The sequence below is a fragment of the Berghia stephanieae genome, chromosome 7 (genome assembly GCF_034508935.2).
Source record: "Berghia stephanieae isolate SIO BIC M18660-M18661 chromosome 7, UCSD_Bste_1.3, whole genome shotgun sequence".
NCBI lineage: Eukaryota > Metazoa > Mollusca > Gastropoda > Nudibranchia > Aeolidiidae > Berghia > Berghia stephanieae.
In genome coordinates, this window is record NC_088366.1 from 47,398,506 (window position 1) to 47,413,546 (window position 15,041).

Sequence of the window (15,041 nt, forward strand, 5' to 3'; positions counted from 1 at the left end):
CCTGATTGGTAGAGCACACTCACTTCACACTCAAAGGGATCAAGGTCGATCCCGGGTGCAGTCGAGATTTTTTTTTCACCCCCACCACTCTTCCTGTCCACCCAGCAGTAAATAGGTAGCTGGGTCTGTTCTGGTGGAAAGTACTGTACGATAGACCAGTTTCCTATCCAAAGGGTAGCAAGCAATTGATATTGTCAGTTTCACATTATAGAAACCGGGATAAATTCATGGGCTTCATGGGCCTTACAACTCTGAAGGATTCTTTTTTTTTTTTTTTTAAAACTATATTATAATGAATTAACTGGCAAAAGAGATACAACCTGATGTTTTCTTTTTGGGATACTGGTTCATGTTAATTTATGTAATTAACCTTCTTACCGCCCTGCTAAAAAATTATAGCGCATTCATGTCTCTTTCTACATGTTAGAGTGTGTTGCTGTTGGTCAGGGACCCTTCTTAAAGTGCTTTGAGCACATTCATTGGGTATTGCGCAATATAAAAGCTCAATTTTTTTTTCTTTCAAAACGTGGGTTAAAATCTGGATTCATTTTCAATTTGACACAGGCGTGCAAAAGATAATCGTAGGAAATACAATATCTATTAAAACTACCAACAAGTTAACATTTATTAAAAGACAATTTCACAACAAACAAGGTGAAAGTATCATTCTTTCGTTTTATTTGGATATAAAAGTCGTTTAGCTCATGAATTTGCCATTAACTTTTTTTCCCAGCAGCATGAAAAAAATGAGTCCAAAATTTTCAAAAATCGTCCAAACTAAATTTTGAAAAATCGTATATTTTACTAAGAAAATGTGAAAAATAAACAGCAATAATCAGGTTTTTATCTGGACAAATTACAGCAGTGCAATATATGTGTTCATTTGTTTGTATACATGGGAAAAGTATGAGCAAAAAAAATAAAAATAAAATAGATTGTTTTTGTTGTCAGCAAAACAATATTTGATACCTTCGTGAGTGGAAATTCTCATATTTTATTGACCAGAGATATTTAATCAATGTAACCAGACTCGATAAATAAGCTGGGTTCTAAAGCCACGAACCGTGGCTCTGAGCGGTAAGAAGGTTAAGATACATGGATATTCAAGCCCGTTTTTCCTGTCTCTTTGGCTAAATAACAGTGAATTTAAAAGGCTTGTGTTGTCTCTTTTGCAAGTTAGAATTCTTTTGCAAGTTAGAATAGAATGATGATGTATTCAAAGTAGTCTATACAGAACTTGTTCTATCAGTAGTGAAATCTGTTGTCCACCTTTTCATCTGACATTCACTCACATTACTCTATGAAAAATGCTCACAGCAGATCTTTTCTAAGGCGGGGCCTAAAGGCTGCTTTGTTGACAAAAGTTGTGCTTATCACTGCATCATTTGTCGTGAATGGGCGAAGATTTGCAAAGGCAGCCCTGTTAAAACAACTAGTAGATAAATTTTTAATTGGAAGGCCTTACTTAAATGGGGGGAAAAAAGTACACAGTATAAACATTTTTGGCTCAAAACCTATATTCAGCAAACAAAATTTAAACATATAAAACTATAGACCAGTATATAGATTTTTAGATGAAAATGGTGATCATCAAACGCATTCACTGTCAGATATTTTTAAAACGAATAATTTTTTTTCCTTGGGCAAGATTATTAACTCCCATTTTGTTCACTTAGGACAAGATGGGGGGATTCCTGTTGACATCAGATGAATGTTTGATGGATTATCTATATTCTATTTATGGAAATGCTTGGGCAATGAATGGCATTTAAATATACTGCGTGAAAGGAAGTAATTAAAAAATACAACTTTTTATTTTGGCTTTAACTAATCGGCATGATTAGGTATTCTGAGACTGAACCCTGAGTTCCAGTTCTTTATTCTTCAAACCAATCAAAGTTGCTTCCTGTTGCCATGTGATGATACTAGGCTGCGAGAAGCTGTGGACTGTGAGTAATAAACAAAAATGAATATAACAGCTTCAACAAAGAAAATAAAATACCAAACATGGAACATTTCAGGCTCAAAACCCTTCTTCAGCTAACAACAAAGAACAATGAAGAGACAAATACATTACTAAATTCCAGATAGACGACAAGGTAGGTCTTCTCTGTAGAAAAATCTTGGAAAGTTAAAAAAGTAAAACCAAGATTTTTCTTCAGAGAAGACCTACAACATATCTCTGTCGTCTATCTGGAATTTACTAATGTATTTATGTCTTTATTGTTTTTTTTGTTGTTGGCTGAAGAATGGTTTTGAGCCCGAAACATTCCATGTTTGGTATTTTGTTCTTTTTTGAAGCTATTATATATTCATTTTTGTTTATTACTCTTTCCTGTTGCCTTGATATTTACTTGGAAATAAGAAGAAAAAAAAATCCCTGCTTTTAGAGGTGGTAAAAAAAAAATAAACTGGATCTGTGTTAAAAATAGTTCATATCAGGCCCTGCATGCAAATTTTACACCAAAGTTTTGGAGATGTTGTCTTTCCCCCTTTCCCCTCTGACGTCCATTTATTTTCAAATCATTACCCATGATTTTCCAAATGTCCACTAACAAAACTGTTATACAAGACTTAGCGTAGTTGAATTAATCACATTTGAAACATTACTACTATATTTTGTAGTTCTGTCTATAAAGGATATTTTACTCTTTCTTTCCTCACTTCGGTGTCTCTTCGTTTCTTCTCTTTCTCTTCTTACTTTTCTCATATCTATTTGACTCTGTATTAGTTAAATCTATGTAGCACACTATTATGTTGTTTTTTTTCTTGTTTTTTTTTGTTTTATTTTGTCTTTTTTTTTTCTTTTTTTTTTTCTGGTTGTTTGTGTTTACGATTTGTTTTCATATTGAGTTTTCTTTTGTCTTCTTGAAACCCGTATCTGCTACTACGACAACAACAACAAATCGTACAACCCCCTTTAAAAACTTGAATCAACGACAAACAACAACTTTACCGCTCCGTCCATGGTCGTCGTCATCCTCCTCATCGTTACCATCACCACCATCATCATTGCCACTGTCGTCATCTTGTGTTGTTTTTGACCTTTTGACTCATTGACCCCTGACCTATTTGATTGACCCCCCGAAGGTCGAGGCAACAACCCTTAGCACAAGTAACGACAGTGGGTGGGAGATGTGTAAGTCGCATTAGGGTAAAACCCTTTACGTGGTTTGGACAGAACTTGCACACAATAGTATTTCCAATTCTAACCGGTGTTAATATAATGATATATCAGTGTTGATAGGTGTCCTCGGATCTGCGGAATTCCTCAATTTTGGAGTCAGAGGAGGAATTTTCTCCTTTTAAAAAATTGCCTCATCCCCCCCCCCCCCCCCCCCCCAATGAAATGTATTGGCAGTGAGAGACTTGATGTGTGTAGTTTCCCCGCTCTCCGCAAATTTATCAATGATAAAACCAAAAACAAGAGGTGCCTAGATGAGCCAATAAGATGGAGAGAAAGATAAAGGGAGTAAATGTGAATCATATATAAGGGAACAAGGCAAAACAAACGACGTTTTGACCTTTGGCCTTTTTCAAATAAACACGGAATATATATATATATATATATATATATATATATATATATATATATATATATATATATATATATATATATATATATATATATATATATATATATATTGTGTTTACTTGAAAAAGGCCGAAATGTCGTTTGTTTTGTTTTGTTCACTTATATATGAGTCACATTTACTCCCTTTACCCTTCCCCTCTATCAATGATAGTTTATCATTTCAATGGCTCTTATAATGGGGGGTCAATGCAATGAAAATGGGGCTCAAAGGCAATAGTTCAAAATTTTCCTCCTTTTTCACAAATTGTTCCCATCAGCACTGATATAGATATATGTATATATATATATATATATATATATATAATATATATATATATATATATATATATATATATATATTATATATAATATATATAATATATATATAGTCAGGTATTTTGTGTTTAATTATAGCAGTCGTATGTGTTTTATTTCAATTTCATTTCCTTTTCCTTTCTCTTTTTGTGTCACTACCAAAATTATTAACATAACATCACCATATTTGGGTGGACTTGTCTCGTCTTGTAGAGTCAATGTTGGAGGAAGTGTCAAAGTACAAAAAAAAAAAAAAAAAGAAATAAAAAGAAAAGACACAAGGTGGTTAGGCAAGGTCTTGAGAAGTCTCTGGATCAAACAAGCATTTTAACCCTTAGGGGATGGAAATTGATAATCTTTTGGAGGTCTTAGCTATTATAGGTGCATTTTTAAGCCTTTTTGTGAACAAGAAGGTTTTATCTTATAGCTTTCCAAGATAGTTTTTCTCTCTTTCCAAGCAATCTAACCAGTGTTAATATATTTCTTGTCCGATGTTTTGAATTTTAATTATAGGCGCCGTATGTGTTATTTCAATTTCTTTTCTTCTTTTTTTTTATAAATGAGTCACTACTAATATTATTATTAACTTAATATTTAAGTGGACTGACTGGTCTTGTCTTGTGGAGTGAATGTTGTAATTAGTGTCTTAGTAAAAAGGTGGGTTGGTTTGGTGCTTTTGAAGTTGTGGGATGACACAAAGATTTAAACCCTGGGTGAGGGCCCACCATAAATGTAAGATACCGTATATTGAGATGTGACCGATGTGTCAATATTTGCAGATCTGATAACGCAAACTGTTATGGGCTAATTGTTGTAATGGAAAAACTCTCAAACCAATGCAACAATCACACCCTAGGGACTCTCTACTCACACAGACTTTACTCTAAAAGTTTCCAACCACCCGGGAATACATACTCCGATTCTCACGACTTTTTTGTTTTATTCGTTTTCAACGTTCCTACTGTTTTGCTGATAAAGGGTTTGTACCCGAAACGTCCAATGTTTGTACTGTTCCCATCAAAAGCCTTTTTATTTTCACATTTTTTGTTTGTATTTTTACTGAATATATCCGTAACATCCTGTTTGATGGATTATCTATATATTCCTTCGTGGAATGCCTAGGTGACGATATCTTATGATGTTGTGGCAGAATGGCATAATTATTTTTTAAATTTATATCCGTAACTACTGAATTCTATTTCAGGACCTGTGTATGACAGGTAGATTTATTTGTTGTTGTTGTTGTTGTTGTTGTTGTTGTTGTTGTTGTTGTTGTTGTTGTTGTTGTTGTTGTTGTTGTTGTTGTGTGAAGGCTTTGTTTGTTATGAAAGTTCCCTCCTATTTTATTTGATAGTTTTTTTCTTCTTGTTAAATGGAGGATTAGGGTTGCAAATCAATGTTAGAGGATGGTGAGAACGAGGGTGGCTTGAGGCATAAATGTGTGTGGTTTATAATACAGTGATGTTCTTTGTAATTCACACACTTTTTATTCAGATCAATAGTTTCTGTTATGTTACGTTTTTAATTTAGAACACTCTGATCGAGATGCTTTTAGCTTAAGAGAGAAAGGATAGGGGGTGGAGGGGGGGGGGGGAGTGAGATGAGAGAAGAGAGATTATGTGAAAGAGAGACAAAGGAAGAAAGAGGGAGAGAGAGAGAGAGAAAGAGAGAGAGAGAGAGAGAGAGAGAGAGATATTTCAAATCCCATCCCTTCCTATTTCTCCGCCGTACCCAAATTGCATTTTCTACCATTCCTTTCCCATGATTCAGCAGTTTTCATTATATTTTCAATTTTCCCTTTTAATTTTTATTTCATTTTTTTCTCCTTTTTTGCCTTTGAGTTTCCTTATTTTATTTTATTTTCTTGGTTTGTTTCATGTTTACTGCACTAACCATTTTTTGTATTTATTCAAAAGGTTTGACTCTCTCGAGTTCACCCTCATTGAAAATCTTAGCAAATTAGTTACTCGAGAGAGTTAAACGGAAGGGAAATATATTTTCTTACAAAATGATTGGTTTTCATCGACTTCGATTGCCTTGATAACTAATCTTCATGCTTAGCTTAGAGTTTTCACAGAAATTCGAAGAGTGAATTTCTATTTTCTTCTTTTTTTCTTTCAATTTTGGCATTTTCCTTGCTTTTTTATGTTTTGTATTTCTTTTATAAAAAAAAAATTATTATAATTTTGCAACTTGCAAGGACCTCTAACATACTAGAATCATCTGAACTTTGGCTGAAGGAAGTCAAATGCTGCCCATATTCTTTACTGCATTTGAAAAGTTCCAATTTGTATCAATTATTATTATCATTGTCATTATATTATGTCCTCTCTCTCTTTCTTGTCTTCTCTCCCCCTCCCTCTCCCTCCCATTTCCCCGCCACATATACTATACACCACCCAGCCATACAAAACGTATGACACATACAATCCTTACCACACAGTCTCTTCCATGACCAACTTGCTGAAAGGATGGACTTCTTGTAAGTGTGACTGCCCCTACTTAGTAGGCAATATATGGGTCAAAAGGGGGGATAATCAAGAAAATATTTTAAAACTTAAAAGGATGGCTAGGTTATCTCCCATTTAATCTATTTGACAGTTTGAAGTTGATGTGTGCGTATGTGGGAGTTCAATTAAAAGTGTCAAGTTTTATCCTATTTATTAAAAACAAAAATCAGACTTAACGTAATGTAAGAGAAGTTTTTGATGTGGAATAACTCTAATTTGTCTAGAAACTATTTTGGACAAGGTTAAGGCCCTTAGACATGTCATTGAAAATCATTGTCTTACTATAAAGAACGGCCACGTTTTTGCCAAACATTTTCCAATGTAATTGACAGGAAATCAAAATTAAGAATTTATTTTTTGTTTGTTTTGGGTTTAATTTTTTTTTTTTTACCTTATTTTAAAGCTATAAATAAATGTTCAAACTTGTCACGCCAAGGACTGACTACTCACAAGTCACTAAATGAATGAATGAATGAAGTGTAGTGTCACTCTCTAACCGCACACCAAGAAGCATGATGATTGGTACTGAATTGTGTGTTTTCCTATTTTGAAAAAAAAAAAAAAAAACAAAACAAAAGAAAATGAAAAGAGTGAACGGTGCTAGTTCCATTTCATAACTGCAGCTCTCCTCATAGTGAATGCCTTACTACACGTGTGTGTGTGTGTGTGTTAACACAATAAGCCAGCAAAATCCACTCTTATTTATCACAAACTACACACTTGAATCAACTACTATGTTGCTGTTGCTACTCCCAGTGCTCGGCTAATGTTAGATCTAAGCATTGTTGTTTTTCAGCAGTCACAATCACAACTATGAGGATGATGATTTCATGATAGCGTTTTACCAATGGTTATAATAATTTTAAAAATAATTTACAATAATGGTGACACCGATACCATACCAATTAAAAATGTCTATTGCAGTAACAGCCACAATAACGATAATACTGATAATATTAATAATAATAATAATAATAATAATAATAATAATAATAATGACGATGATAATAATAATAATAATGATGTTGCTGCTGATGGTGATAATAATAATGATAAAATAATAATAATAATAATAATAATAATAATAATAATAATAATAATAATAATAATAATAATAATAATAATAATAATAATAATAATAATAATCCACAAAATAAGAGATAAAGATATGATTTATCATTCAATTTATCATTCATAATACATATGGATATGTGTGAGTATAATTGAATGTGAGGAATAACTGTGTTGTTGTTGTTGTTGTTGTTGTTGTTGTTGTTTTTATGGTAATTGTGGCTCAACAGTTATGGCTGCTACACACTTCAGTTCTAACCGTCTCAATCAGAAATGTGAGTCAACCTGTCAGTTTATCCAGAAAGGAAAACTGTTGTCAATGGGGACACAGGCATTCCCCATTGCTTGCGATATTGCAATAAATTAGGAAAATTTTATTTCTGTATTTTATTTCGAGCAGCTTATGTACATATGGACTTCGTTAATTTTGACATGCTGAGTTCAAGAACATGTGATTTCTTTTTATGATCGGAGTGATATTTATGAAATTGATTGATCAAAAGTTGTTTTTTTTTTAAATAAAAAAAGATCAAAGGGAAGCTGCTTTCAGTTGGCAAGCCTAAAAACATATCTAGCTCACACGGGCGAAATCGTCATTTCCGCCTGCCAACTCTCATCCACACTTTCCATCCTACTCTAGTGGGTCAACTGCCGTGTGTAAAACCAACGTTCTAACTGCACGTGTTGCACGTGTGTAGTGAAGCAGGCAGTAACGGAGAGTCCATATATTTAGAACCATATGACGTTGTTGATTCAATTGTTATTTTAGATAACAATGGCAGGAAGTCACCTATTCAAGAGACTTTATTGAATAACTCGACTTTCCTAACCTCGCCTTAATTTTTTTTAAATGTCCTGAAAGAGCAAATTAGGTGGGTTAGAATTAAAGGTTTCTAAGTACTGTTTCATTATATTTACATTTTCTAAGTGCTATTTGACCATGTTTACCGTTTCTAAGTGCTATAGGATGATATTTACATTTTCTAAGTGCTATTTGACCTTGTTGACAGTTTCTAAGTGCTATTGGACCATATTTACAGTTTCTAAGCCCAATTTAACTATATTTACAGTTTTACAGTGCTATTTGAACACTACGTTTACATTTTGATTATATTTGGTGCTAAGCATTATCGCAATGGGATGGCATTGTTTGCCACAATTTTTAAAAGTAATTTTATTATAGTCATGTCTTGTTTGGAAATTAAAAAAAAAAAAAAATTAAGATAAGCCAAAAAAAAACCCCAAAAAATTAAACATAAAACACAACTTATATCTGGTTTTTGTGAAATAATTTCGTTTTTATTATTCAATTATTATTTTTCTTGTACATACTTGTAGTTCAGACTGTTTAATCACTGGGACAAAGGAATAGTCTCTGCTGTACTTATTATATTATTAGATATTAATATTATTATGTGAAATTGTGTTCATTTAGTGGAATCAATTTATCTCATGTGAATCTTATTAGTATTCCCCCTCATTCATCATACAGATCCTTGAATGCTAGATCGTTTGTACAATAGAATGGGGTGACTGAAGATCAGCCTCCCCCCCCCCCCCCCCCCCCAAAAAAAAAATAACAATTAAAAAGTTTTCCCCTGAGATTGAAAAATATTTTTTAAGATATTGTAGAATGTATATCATTTGCAGACCTGTTTACTATTACGAAAAATGCGTAGAATAACAAAATGTTGGCTCCAATTTCAGAACTTCGTGAGCACGTCTAAGTCTTTAAAACTTATTGGAAGTGATGAAAGATTGTGCCAGACTACATAAATATTAATGATTTTGAAGTGTAATTCAATCCTTGTGAGGGTATATTGTTGATCTATAAAGTTAACTATAGCAAGTACTATTTTTTATCTCCTAAATGTTAAATGTTGCTGTTGGCCAGGGACCACTTGTAAAGCGCTTTGAGCACGTTTAGTGGATATTGCTCTATAAAAAAGCTCAATTTTTTAAATTTATAAGGTCTCGCTGGTGTTTCTGTTTACCAAAGTGATTTTTTTTTCTATTTCATAACGGTTTGTATATTTAAGAAATTGTAATTCGATTGCAGACTTTTATTTATTTATTTTTTAATTTTTTAAAATTTTTGGATAAGTCAGAAATTTCTGCAGACAATTGTTTGATACTTTGTTGCTAGCACCCATGCATATCGATACAAATTCCTTTGAATTATTGACACCAACTAACATTTCTTTTCCTCTTTTTCCTCTTTCCAACTGACATTTCTTCAATGGCCCAAGCTATCAACTTTGGGAAAAGTATTTCCATTTCCGTATATTTATTATTATTATTATTATAATTACTATTATTATTATTATTCCTGTTGTATTCAACACGCCTGATATTCTGTAGTCGCTGTTGTTGTAACCATCCTTATCATTCTATCGACAATACATTGCATATTATTATTATTATTATTATTATTATTATTATTATTATTATTATTATTATTATTATTATTATTATTATTAATAAACAACAAAAAGTCAGGGTCCCTCTTCCCATTATCACAATTTGTATCAACTGTATCCAAGTTGAAAAACATGGTGAAAATTGTTGAATCCCTGAAATTAGTGTACGTGCTAGTGCACAGAGCAGTCTTTTGTGAATAAAAATGCAGTTAAAATTTTCAAATTGTTATGATTAAGGACAAAGTTGCTAGTTATTTCAAAAGTAATGAACAGAAATGAATTCAACAATCTAAGAAAAAGAAACAAAATATCAAACAACGGAATGTTTCCAGCTCAAAACCCTTCTTCAGCCAATAAAAAAAATCAATAATAACATGAATACATCACTTTTTTACACAAGGCCATAGATCTCTAGAGTTATAGTTTTACATTTATTTTGAAAAACAACAACAAATCAATTACACACAAGGCCACGGAACGTTTCAGGCTCAAAGCCTTTCTTCATCCAAAAATAAAAACATTCACAAGATTTTTTTTTTCTACAGAGAGGACTTACCAAATTTCTCTTGTCCTTGATCTGGAACTTAGTGATCTATTTATGTTTTTATTGACACACAACCCATGTGCTTGAGATGATGGTGTCTCTGTTTTCAATGGAATTTAAGGAAACAAATTTGATTTTTCGATAAAATTATCACAATGTCTAATCAATCTCATAATACATGCAAACCACCTTCACTTCATGTCAATCACAAACACCTGCAGTGTTTTCGGAGCCTTAGTGATACCTACTAAAAATCCAATTTGCCAGATCTATAATAATAACATTTTGATGCATCTGAATCTAAATGAACGTGAACCTTAAAGTAAACAATAGTTTGGATTTTTGGGTTTTTTAACATTTATTTATTTATTTATTTTGTTTTTTCCATGTTCATCTTCTTGATTATCTCCCGATAATGCCAAGGGCCTTACTTATACTACTACTACTACTACTACTACTACTACTACTACTACTACTACTACTACTACTACTACTATACTACTACTACTACTACTACAACTACTACTACTACTATACTATACTAATATAATAATAATAATAATAATAATAATAATAATAATAATAATAATAATATATATATATAATAATAAATAATAATAATAATAATAATAATAATAATAATAATAATAATATAATAATAAAATAATAATAATAATATATAATATATAATAATAATAATAATAATAATAATAAATAATATATAACAATAATAATAATAATATTGATGATAATGATAATAATAATAATAATAATAATAATAATAATAATAATAATAATAATAATAATAATAAATAATAATATAATAATAATAATAATAATAATAATAATAATAATAATAATAATAATATAATAAATAATAATAATAATAATGATGATGATGATGATGATGATGATAATAATAATAATGATAAATGTCTGTGTATTTGGATTGATTCAAATAAATAACTCAGATAAAATGAAATTTAGGATTAATTTTAGATCAACGGGTACCAGGAAAAATCTGTCAGTCTCAATGATAATGTCTGAAATATAATTCCCTCTCCCTACCCCCCCCCCCCCCCCCATTCCCTTACAGTCCCAGTTATTTATATGATATGTTATTGCAATCCTACATGAGTAGTATTAGCTCAAAGTGATGCGTATCCAAATTTTTATGGATCTTAAAAACAGCAGTATCAATTACATACCACCCACTAGACAGAACATTGCTGATGACAGAGTACTTTGGAAGGATAATATGTATATACTATGATAGTGATATTAATATTCCCCTTCAATTATATTATTGGCTGCTCGATATATCTTCTGTTGGAAATGATAATAATGAATTGCTTGTAACCATAGTAGCCTTCGTAAACGTATAGCCTTGACACAGATTTAAACATTACATCAAAATACAAGTCCAGACCTCAAAAGGAGATCTAATCGTGAGTTGTATTCAACAGTTTTACCAATGGGATCATTTGTATCCTGAAGCACTACTGACAACTCACCAGGCAGTAATGGTGCACTAACCTAAAACTAAAAACATCAAAATATGAGTTTCAGGCTATAAGTTTACAAAGGTTACGCTTTATTTCCAAGATCAAATTTACTCGTATCACCTATCAGATGTGTAGTAATTATAATTCATGTAGCACATTAAAAATTTTTCCATTTTGGTCTCGATTCCAAATTTTAACCCTCCCATCCCCACTCCCCAAAGAAAAAAGAAGAAAGAAGAGGAGGAAGATGTAAATAAAAAAATGTAACAAACACATCAATCAAGACTCAAAATAAATAACAAAAATTCAACAGAAATGTATGTGGATGTGGATAAGCAGTAAAAATGATGCATAACCCTCTAAACTGATTACAATCTCAATTGATAGCCTTATTCCAAACAAAAGAAAACAGCACTCTTATCAGGTCTCGCAGTCATGAGTTGATGTTCATCTCAACTCGTTTTTTCCGAGCACCAGCCGAATGTGGAATTCTCTGTCTGAAAATATTAAAACAATAAATTAAATGGCCAGATTGAATTTGACAGAGAAAATGAAAAAAAAATCAAAATAAAAACCTTAACACATCCATTTGTTCTTACCATACACACAATCGCGATTATCTCCGAAGCACAGAGTTGCGACTTTATGACAAGACAAACTTTTGTTTGGTGTTAATTTTTCATTGCTACTTCATTTTAACAATTCACAGCAGCTCCGTTCTTAAAAGTAAGCCTAATTTTCAAATAAAGCCATTTTGAAAGCTAATTTATAGAAATTTTTTGGTAAAAATAAATGCAATTTGAGTTTATCATAAATACTTTAATTGTTAGTCTTAGCGTCGTTTCCTGAAATATAGTAATTGAAATAAGCGGGAATTCTTAACAGAACAAAACTTTAGATGATTTGCTATCATTTGATACCTTATTTGTTCCACAACGTTGATTCATTGACAATCTCAATTTATAATCCTACTGATGGTGATAATAATAATGATGATGATGATGATAATTATAATAATAATAAAAAAATTTTATAACTTGTCTAAATAGAAAGAATGCCTAACAAGCAGCAGCCACACGTCCTAAGGAGATAAAATGGGTGCTTAATTGATTTACTGACGCAACATCCCAAATTTCAGAATTTTTAAATAGATCTCTAGAGTTATAGTTTTACATTTATTTTGAAAAAAAACAACAACAAATCAATATTGTCTGAAATTTTAAATCTTTCTGCCTTGTTCTCAGACCTGCCTACTCTATACAAAAAATTAGTAAAATTACGAAATTTAGGCTTCCAGTTGCAGAACTTCATAATTATTTTATTTAATCTCTCAGTCATAATAAAAACTCGTTGAAAATGAAAATTGATCCCAGGCAGACTATATAATTTTAAGGATTTTGAAGTGTTATGTAATTCTTGTGGGAGGTGAATTGTTGATTTGTAAAAATAAATAACAATGTGAAATTGAATGTAAGCTTCAATTTAATATATGAAAACAGATAGAATGGACGTTTCGGGTTTATCAACAAACAGGATCCGGTTTGTTGATAAAGGGGAAACCTGAAATGTAATGTTTCATTCATCCTGTTTGTTGATAAAGGGGAAACCTGAAACGTCCATTTGATCTGTTTTCTTATATGAAATTGAAGCTTACATTCAATTTCACATTGTTATTTATTTCTTCGAGCTTCGAGCAGCAACATTTACACTGATTTTTTAAAAGAAAATTACAGTGACTACAATTTTTATCTCCTCGAAATTACGAATTTTTTTAGATTTTCAAGTTGGCAGGTCTGTGTCAATAGAGGTTTGACCTTTTTTTCTCTCTTTCTTTCCGTATTCTATTTATTTTTCATTTGCATGTGTTTTCTTGAGTCCATTTCTCTCCACAGCCAAGTACGCAGACAATGTGTCTCGCCCCACCCACACCACCCCTCAATCACTGCGCATGACAAACACGCAGTCTTCTTCCCAACGCCGCACTGTTTCTTTGGCAGTGGGGCTAACGTCCAATGCTACTTTACCCTATCCCCATCTAACCAGCCCTACTAATGACCTTAACCTTAATCCTAATCCGAACCAATACAACTACCACCACCACCACCAACAACAACAACAATTTATTCTTCAACAACATCAACATCAACACCACCCCCAACAGCAACAATACCAATTTCTGAAACATCAACAACAATTTATTCTTCAACAACAACAACAACATCATCACCTCCAACAGCAACAACACCAATTTCTGAAACAACAACAACAACAACAACAATTTAGTCTTTACCAACACCAACAAGAGCTGACTCATCCTAACAATCAGGAGTTTAGGAGAGGCTTGACTAACCCTGCATCTGCTGTCGCTGCTGCTGCAATTTCTGCTGCCTCCCGAATTTCCTCTCTAACTAACATCAAAGTCCTAAATGCACCACCATTCTACTCTCCCACGCCTATCATACCAACAGCCACGATTCCGACCACCTTCCCATCACCGCCGCCACCACCACCACCACCACCACTACAGCCCCAACCATTTCACGGTAGGATGACGAGCACTACTTCTACTAAGGTCAAAGGCCACGCTTTGGCAGAAGTGGCCTCTGAGTCAAACCTTTCGTCGCTCTTCAAGGCAGGTTTGTAGCTGGTACATCATACGTCTATTTAAGGCTTTGACAAACGGTCGGTTTCGTCACATTCGACGGGAAATAAATCATCAATATTGAGTTATTTTGAAAAAGCGTGGTAAAAGTTTGTATTAATCAGTTTCACAAGTAATTAAAAATAATCAAAATACCAAGGGTCTGCCTTTCAGATTAACTCTCTCCTTACCAGCCATTTTCAGAATTTTCCCTGAAACTGCACACCCATCCAACACAAATATTTTTATCTACTCAGAATAGGAACAAGTGCATTCCATACATATAATTGTCCAGTGTCTAATTCTTATCGCTAGAGCAAAATATTTTCTTTTTAATTTGTGATGTACAAAAATATCAGAATGAGAAAACTTGGTTGCATCGTAACAAATGTGACGATTTTCCTATGGATGGTAAGGAGATGGTTAAAGCAGTAATAAAACAGACAATTTTTTATCCTACT

The 15,041-nt window shown here is 32.4% G+C and overlaps 1 protein-coding gene across 7 annotated transcripts in view; it reads left to right on the forward strand.

The window, feature by feature from the left end:
* The window catches only part of LOC144977399 (GATOR2 complex protein WDR59-like), an 82,495-nt gene that overhangs the window by 53,785 nt on the left and 13,669 nt on the right, over window positions 1-15,041 (forward strand). The window contains exons 21-23 of one of the 7 annotated variants that reach the window (XM_078922571.1): window positions 6,293-6,371; window positions 9,720-9,737; window positions 14,408-14,575. In XM_078922571.1, the coding sequence (XP_078778697.1) occupies window positions 6,293-6,371; window positions 9,720-9,737; window positions 14,408-14,575 (265 nt within the window). Of the gene's footprint in view, window positions 1-3,090; window positions 3,140-5,093; window positions 5,110-6,292; window positions 6,372-9,719; window positions 9,738-13,831; window positions 14,576-15,041 lie in introns of all 7 variants that reach the window. The other 6 variants (XM_078922573.1, XM_078922570.1, XM_078922574.1 and 3 more) reach the window with 6 other exon arrangements.